The sequence below is a fragment of the Centruroides sculpturatus genome, unplaced genomic scaffold (assembly GCF_000671375.1).
Source record: "Centruroides sculpturatus isolate CEXI.00-Female unplaced genomic scaffold, Cexi_2.0 scaffold1803, whole genome shotgun sequence".
Taxonomy (NCBI): Eukaryota; Metazoa; Arthropoda; class Arachnida; order Scorpiones; family Buthidae; genus Centruroides; species Centruroides sculpturatus.
Window position 1 is genome coordinate 112,329 of NW_019385969.1, and position 10,833 is coordinate 123,161.

General features: G+C 31.6%; 1 protein-coding gene across 1 annotated transcript; it reads left to right on the forward strand.

The window, feature by feature from the left end:
• Nucleotides 1-5,460: 5,460 nt before the first annotated feature.
• LOC111612867 (solute carrier family 13 member 5-like) lies at nucleotides 5,461-10,213 on the forward strand (the record flags this gene model as incomplete). The annotated part of the gene is made up of 11 exons (XM_023354145.1): nucleotides 5,461-5,580; nucleotides 6,143-6,258; nucleotides 6,319-6,479; nucleotides 6,934-7,009; nucleotides 7,079-7,231; nucleotides 7,297-7,416; nucleotides 7,605-7,682; nucleotides 7,762-7,869; nucleotides 7,952-8,132; nucleotides 8,209-8,370; nucleotides 10,076-10,213. Coding segments are annotated over exons 1-11 (1,413 nt in total), but the record flags the coding sequence as incomplete, so codon positions are not given.
• Nucleotides 10,214-10,833: the final 620 nt, after the last annotated feature.

Consider the following 10,833-nt stretch of genomic DNA (forward strand, 5'->3'; position numbering starts at 1 on the left):
CTGGAACTGTCGCTCCCACAACCTTCTTAAAATAGTGGACTTTGAAAATGAATGAAATGAATGCACAAGTGTCGCGAAACACCTGAAAGATTACACACGGAAAACTTCCTTCATTTTAATACATCAAAATTTATTTTTATATTCAAAACACTCCCAAATTAAATGCAGGAATCGAATTGCAGCAAGTTGTAGCAATATATAGCTACTAAATGATATATTGACAAGATATTTCAGCAAGTGATACCTAGATGAATTGCACTTATCAATGAGATCCACAACATCTCATACAGCCTGCAAAATACTTCAAAAAATGTTAACAATAATACGGAAGTAACTTTTTATACCAGATATGTATTGATAGGCTGTCTTCTGCCATATATAAGAAGTTACAACTCAATTGTGAATATATCAAAAAAAGTACGACCGTACTACTCTGTCTCTATGACTGCTCATCTTCTCAATACAAATGAAACATTTTTTGAAGAATCCCGTATTGTAAAAGACCCATCAGTGGCTGCATGGAGTTTTCCAGATTTTCTTCACGTGTCTAATACACTTAGGGTTAGTTTACCATAAAAAGAATCCTCCTTGGCAAATCATCGTTGTATTCCTTTGCCTTACTCTATCAATCCTTCTATAGTCACTCACGGTAGAGAGCTTATGGTGAGAGAATGGTTATACAGATAGCTGCCTCCATGTCTTTTTCAAACTGCCTATTTACCGTTTATACTATACTTAATTGGGGAAATGGAAATAATCTAGCACTTATTTACGCGATGAGTGAAGAGCCAATTCTTATTTCTTTTTTAATATCCTGAATGTTAATAATTAAAGTCGCTTATTTAGGTTCTAAAAATAGATTAAATAAACGTTACAAAACGACACAAAACATGTATAAGGGTGTGGAATATAATATAGCCTACACATTTACAAAATTTTTCACTAACAATACCAAAGGCTTTCCACATTGCCTGATTTATAAATTCATATCAGATGTTACAGCATTGACAATTAATCCCACATCTTCACTATATTTAATTATATTAAATGCAACAGTCTATTTCACCTTGTAAATATACCACTTAACACAAAGACTAGTGAATGAGTAGCCAAGCCTGTATGATTTGATAATGTTACCTCTCCATAATATGGATTATATTCCTACTTTATACTAAAATGTTACATTTATATCTTATCTTGCCAGCGGCACCAGCAGACTATAAAATTGGGCATCATATGTTCAGTACATTTTATAAAATATACAGTATATAAATACAGTTTAATTAATCCCTCGATGCTATCGCGTATATCAATATAGCAATAATCAAATACAGTGGGACTGTACCTCGGTACTCGATCGAACTATCACGATCCTTTATAACAAATTTTCGGTTAATAACAAATATTTTTATTTCAATTTTGTCATTAGCAAAATGGTTTTCTGTGATAAAAATGAGTAACTGTTTTAAAAATAAAATGAAACCTTAGAGCTTCCTTGGAGATTAATTAAGAAAAGAACAATCCGATGACAAAGGGAAACAGTGCCCAAAGTGCCACAATGTACTGTACGAGCGTCCTTGTTTATATCTTTCTCACCAGTGGCGAGTGGATAAAATCACCGAACACTGATAGTTAATCTGTAATACTTAAATAGGAGCCAGTTTTCCATAGAAAATCCTCCCTGGTGGCACCCCTCCTCGGCAGATCGCCCATATGTAAACAAATAAATCAATATATTCTATCTTTATATTCCTAACTAAATATATTTATACTTAAAAAAAAACATTGGATTCTCTGAAAGGAGGGTATTCAAAAGACCTTCCTGAGTAGTCAATGCTGCTATAAAAATGATGTTTTTCTTGATGTTTTTCTTTCAAATCACCTTCATCTTTGTATTCATTTTGCCTCGAACAACGTACTTGAAAGAAATAATTAAAATAAATAATAATATATAAAGTAATAGAAATTCAAATTTCAACTTACGAAACAGTTTCGTCATCACTAAGAAATTGAATTATTTGGCAAAATTTTCAAAATTCTGCTGACGATATATGCTTTTCTCCGTAATAAATAAAATGATTAAAATATACACTTATAGAAAATATTATAAATTTTAAATTAAAATAAATATTTATTTATTCTTTTCGAAAATAAAATTCATCGAACGGTAGAAGTAAAGGTGATAAATGATATTTAAAAAAATTTCGTAATACATCGACCTCGACACGAATAATGTAAGGAGTTAAAAATGGTTGGAATTAAAATCGATTTAGGTCAAAATAAGGTGAACATTTAATTTATAGTTTTGTAAAATGATTAAGTAGTTGACCCGTTAATGAAATGTAAACGGGTGTATGGAAAGCAAGGGTGGAAGATATACGTTGAATTCCTTCTCTGTAATCCTTTTTAGATACTAAACTTAGATCTAAATGGTTCGGTTTATTGTTTATGAAAATCCTGCAGCCATTCCGAAGGGAGACGTCTTCCGGGAAGACTTTCTAGGGGTTATTTTAGTTTATTTTTTTGATAAACTAAAAATTTGTACGAGTAAAACAAATTTCATAACTTGAAAGCTTTCTTCAAATGTAGTTCCACCCGCTTTTAATATCTCCCGAACTAATAGTCCAATTTTTCTGAAAATTGCTAGAAATATTTTTGTCTAACACGCAAACCTCCTTGAAAAATTTCAGAAATTTTCGATAAAAGGCACAGGAGTTATTGAGTTTTAAAGTAGGTAATCGTGCCTCTCATTCACAGTAACATCCACATACACAGAAAAAAATCCGAATGTTTTAGCATTTTTCGATGGTGCCCTGATTCAAAAAACGTAAAAATCTTGAGGGGAGGACATTTTTTGATCTATTGCCATCATTTTCCTCCGATATATAACAACCAGGAAAGTAAAAATGTATAGATCCACGATGTCCCCTCATACATCTCCACCGCATCTCTTTGAAGACACTCGAATTTAATCTAATTTCGAGTTGGAGGATCTTCACACGATCCTCTCGATCCTTCTCAATTTTTAATTACAATGCAGTAACCGAATTTCAATTTTAAAATACCTTAAATCAGTTAAACACTTTGCTTTGTACTGAATTTATCTTTAGTCATTCATTAAGCAAGTAAATGTTCACCTCGCAGTTGTTGATACGGAGAAAGGTCCATGAGTAATAAATAATTCTCAAAATTCTAAAATTTTAATCTTATCTATCACGATAACTTTATCATTTGTCGTTTTCTTTTTTAAATTTATGGGTGTCCATCTATTATTAAAATAGGCCGGGGCAGATATAACCACCAAACACTGGAACAAAATTATTGATAATTGTTGGTGAGTTCGAACTTGACAAACGAGCTGACAACGTGAAGTTTTCCTGGTTTTATTTTTACGTGTTTAAGACCTAGATATAGGCCAGTCTGCCATTGAAAGTTCTCCCATCAGAACATCTTCCCCTTGACAGATTACCACGTGTTGCTTTGCTGTATCTTATCCATTCACTTTTAAATGGTTTTAAATATAAAACTATGTGTTCCAAAGTTATTACCTTCCCTGCTATTATATAAAACAGAGGAAAAGTATGGCGATCAGTCAAAAATTTCTACATTTTTGGACTCGTGGACTTCGAGGTTTTTTTCTAAATTAAAAGAATTAAAATTCGATTATGTAGTAAATTTCGAATTACATACAATGCTTATTGTTTTTCTGCTTAATATTTATATTTAATTTTTTTAAATTTAATTCAGAACACGTAAAATTTGGCAAAGTTTATTTTTGTTTTGGATGAAGCAACGCATTAAAATTTACGTAAAAATACTAAAATTATCGAATTAACATTAGACCGCGTCATTGAATAATATTAAAAAGTAGACTATATAATATTTACGATTCGTTGTAACAATTGCTTTAGTATAAGTCGACGTCCGTGAGTGGTTAGTTGCCAGACAGGTACTGCATTGTAATGGTTAAGAATATTATTTTCGCTAGAATGTTCGACCGTAAAGCTGTTCCTTGGAGAACTTTAGTGCTGATAATTGTTCCTTTGGCTCTTCTTCCTCTTCTTCTTTGCATAGAAACTAAGGTGAGTCGAATGCGTGATTAGACTGCCTTATATTTAATACAATTAAATTGTTATATTATATAGCATTTTAATTATATATATAGCAATATCTGTATTGAAAATTCTAAGAAATTAGTAGATATAGAAGGCAAATATATACAGTAAAACCCTTTAATTTGAGTACTTCTAATAATAGGAATTGATCTAAATCGAGCTTTAAAATCGGCAATACCTCCACTGTATCTGAGACACTTCTCTAAATTTTTAAGAGTAGGAACCACAATTGTCCAATATAGATTTTCCGTAAATAACCCTTTCATAATGCCGAATTTATTACAGAGCTTTGGAACTTAAGGATAATTACTATATTATTATTATTACCTTTAGTATTTTTACGAACAGGTCTATTGTTTATTTTAATATATATTTAAATTCTTCTACTATTATTATACATAGACTTAAAATCAAATAAATAATTTAAAAAACAGTACAAATTTGTAATCATTAAAATTTGCCATATTGTCTATACATTGACAAGAATAATTTATGGTTTAGGTCAATATTTCACAATATTTTTTAATCGACAACCCCGTTTTAGTATAGCAGAAGGCCTCGACAATATAGAAAAAAACACAGGAAAGTCGCGATCCACCCGTTGAGAAACTCTCGTATGTCGTTAAAATCCGCATTTTCGACACCTATATCACAATTATAATAATTATGAAAGAGATATAAATGAATATGTTAAGAGAATTTTAATATAAGTTATTCAAGGTTATAGAATTATTTGAATAGCTGAAAGGAAATTACTTTTTTTAGAATGAAAATTATTACTTCTGTGAACTAGTTATAAAACTGAGAGATATCCATTGTCATTTATCTATCGATTTATTTTAAATTTAAATGTCGTTTGCTATTTACTGTATCTATTTAGTTGGCTACAGGCATGTCCATTATGTCAGGATGGTGTATATTTTTACGTCAATTTGACGTCATTTTCATGCTCTCTTACAAAAATCTTCAGCAACGAGTTGTGTAAATTTCCCGGCAAAAACACTTAAAATTACGTGTGGCTCCATCTGTTATATTTATTTTATATTATTAATCATTATAAATAACGAATAAAATCTTCATTAAGTCCGAATCCACTCGAGATATGACACAAGATCTCCCCTCTACTTCCACAAGACCTCGACCTTTAACACCAGAATTAAATAGCATTAACCTCCTTGCAAAATTTTAGAAATTTTTGACAAAAAGCACATGAGTTATGAAGCTCCAAATTGGGTTAACAAAATCATACCCCTCACACAAACATTCAAATAGAAAAATCCCCACTTCTAGACGTTTAAAGGTTTTCTAAGTCCAAAGATGTAAAAATGTTGGGGGGCCACTNATTATGGCAATTTATTTTATGACGGAGCCTCTTCCGTTGGCTGTAACTGCTCTTATTCCAGTGGTTCTCTTTCCTCTTCTGGGAGTGCTTACTACTGCAGAAACGTGCACACCTTACATGAAAGTATAAATATTTTAACATAAATTTTTTTACTATAAGCATGAGATTTTTGAACATTCATTCACATTTTATAGCATTTATCATTGTATAATTAGTAGGTAAACTTTTTTGAATTCGTGACCATCTTCTATATAAATTACACGTACATTTATATTTTCTTTGATAAACTTTTACCGTCTTGTTTCAAAAACACTCTAATTCACAGAAGAAATCTTTTCTTTTACCGTGTCTGTGAAGTACGATCACGCTTTATATTTCTTTGTATGTCCAATAATCCGAATGCCAATTAACCGAAGTTCAATTATCCGAATCACCATTTGCCCTCCTTTCTCTCCCCCACTGATGTCACACTGCAATTTCTACGTCATGCGACTGCATGGTCAGTGTCGCCTAGTTTCTGTGACAGATCCAAATGACCAGTAGGATGCTACTTGTACAGTACATAAACACCTTTAAATATTTATTTCACAATTATTTGATGTTTTTTACTTAAAAATAACTATTTGCATACGATTCTAAATTACATACTGTATAATCTTAATAAATTTTTATTAAAATTTTCAAGGACACAATCATGATGTATGTCGGAGGCTTAACTATAGCATCAGCAGTAGAGCATTGCAATTTGCATAAAAGAATTGCTCTAAAAGTTCTTTTAACGATAGGAACCGGTGTCAGATGGTAGGTATATTCGACTAAGAGGCGTCACATAGAACGAAATAATCGAATAAAGTCTTCCAGGCTAATGTTGGGATTCATGATAACGACCATGTTTCTATCTATGTGGATATCTAACACCGCAACGACTGCCATGATGGTACCCATTGTCGAAGCAGTTATGGACGAACTGAGAAAACACGCAGAAAACGAAAAGTGCTTTCGCAGTAAAGACGAGAATGTCGGTAGGTCCTTTAATATCACGTAATTAAATTATTATAAAATGATAAATGTAGAATTTGCCAAATGTGTTACAAGTTATTGATCTTTTTCTTTTCATACATGGAGTGAAGATTGCTTGGTTTGATTAAAATCGCTATTAAATTATACGTTTTAATATTTTGATTATTCATTTTTTAAATGCATACTTGCTAAAAGTGTGCTTAAAAATCCCACACGATTAAGAATGTTTGCTTTATCGATAAAGAATGAAAAAGCACCATTGTCAGTTTAGGTACTTTCAACAGGAATGATTGATCTCAGAGGGATTTTTAATGTTAATTAAAATTCGAAATAATGTATGTTACATGTTGTTCAATATATAATATATGTCATACATGAATTTCAATTTGAATCGTTGAATCTGTTTACAAATTTGCATATAAGAATTATATTAATTATAGATATTACTATATCTAGTGCTCTACATTCCAACACAGAACAGGAAAGAATCTGTAAATACAATAGATACCATTCCTAATACATTAGTTCAAAGGTAAATTTTTTGGAAAATAAAACATAAAAATTATTTTAATTAGTCATAACTAAAAAATAGAATTTTTAGTTCAGAAGATTCTCTCACAAACGGAAAAGAAATTAATTACAAAACATTAAACAAGGCATTGCTCTTGAGCGTAGCTTACGCAGCAAATTGTGGAGGAACGGGATCTCTTATCGGTTCCGGACCAAATTTAGTTCTCAAAGGATTCATGGAAGAGTAAGTTCCATTATAAATTATCGACCGTTAACATAATTTAATGTATTGTTTTGTCAATGCCGCAGTACCTATCCAAAATCAATTGAATTAACGTTTGCATCTTGGTTGTTCTACAATGCACCCGCCATGATCGTATGCGTCATTTTATCTTGGATTATTCTACAAATTATGTTCGTTGGATGTTGGTAAGTCAAATTAAAGTCTATAACAGGAGTGGGCAACAGAGCTCTTTAAGTGTGCGTGTCAAAATCGTTATATCTGCGATGGAAAGTTTTTTCTTGGAGTTTTTCAATGGCACGCGTACCAAGGGTTGCTCACCTCTGGTCTATACATTAAATTTAAATTTTCATATGATAATTACTTTATTCGATAGTACCACTACCGATAAAGATGCACAGAATGTAATTAAAAATGTTATTCAAAAATCATACGAAGAATTAGGAAGTATTAGGTAAATATACGAAATCTCTTTTGTGAGTTGTTTTAATTAGATTATAGTATTTTAAATCTGTAACAAATTTATCTTTCAGTTTTCACGAAATTGCAGTTCTTGGTCTCTTTACAATATTAGTATTTTTGTGGTTCTTGAGAGAACCACAGTTTATCACGGGATGGTCTTCTTTATTTCCTTATGGATCGTAAGCAAGATAATTTACTAATTTCTATTTCATAAGATACATTATTCGTTAGATGATTTATTATATGTGATATTTTTTATAGAGGAATAAGAGATGCTACTCCAGCCATTGCCGTATGCCTTTTTCTGTTCGTAATACCAGCGAAACCGAGTAGTATGAAGACCAGTCCTTCACTATTAGACTGGAAAACTGCTCAAAAGAAGATACCTTGGGGCATTCTATTACTGCTAGGAAGTGGATTTACTGTGGCCGAAGCTTCTAAGGTAATTTCCATTTTTAAAATTATTAAAACATTAATTTTATTATAATATTATAGAGTCTAATTATTTTTCTTTTAAGAAATCGGGACTTTCCACTTGGTTAGGAAGTCAGCTTATTCATCTTCGTTCTCTGTCTCCTCAAGTTGTGTTACTCATATTAGTTTTCGTAACGTCAGCTTTAACAGAGGTAGTAAGCAACATGTCCATTACTACAATAGTTCTTCCTGTTATTAATGAAATGGTAAGAGAAATTTTTCTTTCTCTTAACAAAATTACGTAATAGAAAAAGAAAACGATATAAAATTTTTCTTAGTGTTTCCATGGTAAAGCTAAGCATGGTACACACAAGACATTCCAAGCGGTACACACAAGACTTTTGCCTGTATTATTGTTTTCTAAAGACTTTTGCCTGTATTTCTCCTCCAAGCACCAAGCTTATCTTTACCAAAGAAAAACAGACAAATGTAATGCCACTTTTCAATTAACATACACAGGTTTGACTGATGATAGAACATGAAGGGAAGAACAAAAAGTTAAAATTAAAATCTTAGAATAGAATGTTTTTTTTTTTTTTTTCAAAATATATATCGAAGGCGCAAAGTTGCGTATGTCAGATACCATGCATTGAATTAGGCCAACTCAAATAGAGCTCTCCAGGCTGATGAAATAGAGATTGTCTTGTCTCTTCGAATTGCCTTCCCTCTCCCGAAGGCTATGTAGATTTCTATTCTTTCCAGGTGTTTCGGCCAAGGCATTTAATGGGCTCTTTCATTTCTAAGCAGTGAGAAAATCACTGCTTAGAAATGTGATTTTCATATGATATTACCTTGTACTTAATACAGTACTTTCATATTATACTTAAATTGTCTTTAAATAAAATGTCCATAGCATTTAATTCTGTACTTAATTATGATGTTTGATTTGATCCTTTAATTAATTAATTTTCTCCACTCTTATTAGCTAATTCCGGAAATTAATAGAGATAATGTTCGAGAATATAGTGGATAAAACCACTGAACACCGAAGTTTTCGGGTTTTCTTCACGTTTGCAACACCTAAATAGAGGCCAGTTTACAATAGAAAGTTCTCTCGGGAGGTTTCCTCTTGACAGATTGCCCAAGTGTTGCAATGCCGTACTCCTTCAAACCATTCTCCTATCTTGTGATCGACTTTACTTTTTTTTTGCTTACGGTCACTTTACGAATAACGTGTAGGATTACTTAAATTTAACACAAAACTTACTGCAATAAATTATGGTTACGCAGAAAAATTTCAAAATATTCAATAATTAATTGTTACAATTTCGTGTATAAAATACTATTGATATAAAGTTTTAGAAAATGTATTTTTATTAAATCTATGAATTTTTAAATGAAGAAGAGAATGATTGACATTAATTTTTATATTAAACAAAAGTGGGTAGGCCGGATTATTAAGAGTCGTATTAGCAATAACGCGCCGTTAATTTTTACACTAAATTCTTTTTATGGTAAGAATTAACGAAATCACATAGTACTGAATGAAAACTCAATTACACGTAACGTTGTCTTACAAATTTCTGAATAAGCATAAAGTATCTAATGTTTTCTTCCTATTACGTGAAGCTAAATGTTTCTTTCTCTCTTTCTTGTTATTCCGCGAAATAACTAATCGTTGGTTCGCTAATTACGGCAGCCATATTACACCAATACTGTGATATTCCCAATATCTAACAGGCTTACCACAAAGTAAAACGAAGGTTTTGTAAGTGCCAAGACGGATGCCAGTCACGCGAATCAATATTGTTGGCAAATGTCTGGTAAAAAAGATGCTACTCTATATATCTGGACGAAGAAGTACAATTGTACTTATTATTATCAAATTATAATATATTTGTTAATATATTGAAAATTCATATAATATTTCTCTGGAGGAAATTTTCTTAAAATAGAATAACATATTTACAGGCAGTGGCCATCTCTATTCATCCTCTGTATTTTTTATTACCCGTGACGATCGTATGTTCCTTTGCTTTCATGCTTCCGGTTGGAAATCCCTCCAATGCCATTATTTTCGACAGCGGTGCCATGACGTCTTTCGATATGGTAAGACATAATTTAATCAAAATTACAAATATACTTAATAATCAAGCTACAATATTTTGAGATAATATAATTTTTATGTTAATTTGGAATTATTGGAAATTGATGTTTATATTTAAATATTTTATCTGAATTCGTCTCTCCTTTTTTAGTTTCATTATATTTTAATCGTAGTATGCACAGCATGCCCTTTTGTCTCGAGTAAAAGCATCAGCCCTCAACAAATAATATTGTCATAAAATATTATTTCATTTTGGTGAGAAATTAACGCGTATTCCATATCATCTGATGAAGAGAACGTATTCCATCCTCCATAAGTGGTACAGATAGCCTCTCCCATTTAAGAACTCATTCCAGAGAAAGTTTAGAACTTGACGTCTTTTTACTCTTGATTAGAAAATAATTTCTGGATCACGCTTATCTCAATCCAAAAGGAAGACTCCAGGAGAAATGGCTGGTTCAGGTCTGGAGGGAGATGAGTACGTTGATCATATGGCCTTGAACTTGGTCTTGATCCTCTATTGCCGATATTCTCGGGAGATCTAAAAAGTCACCCAAATTTTAAATGGATGCAGAGCACATAAGGGACTGTATTCAGAGCATGAAAATATTCAAACATATGC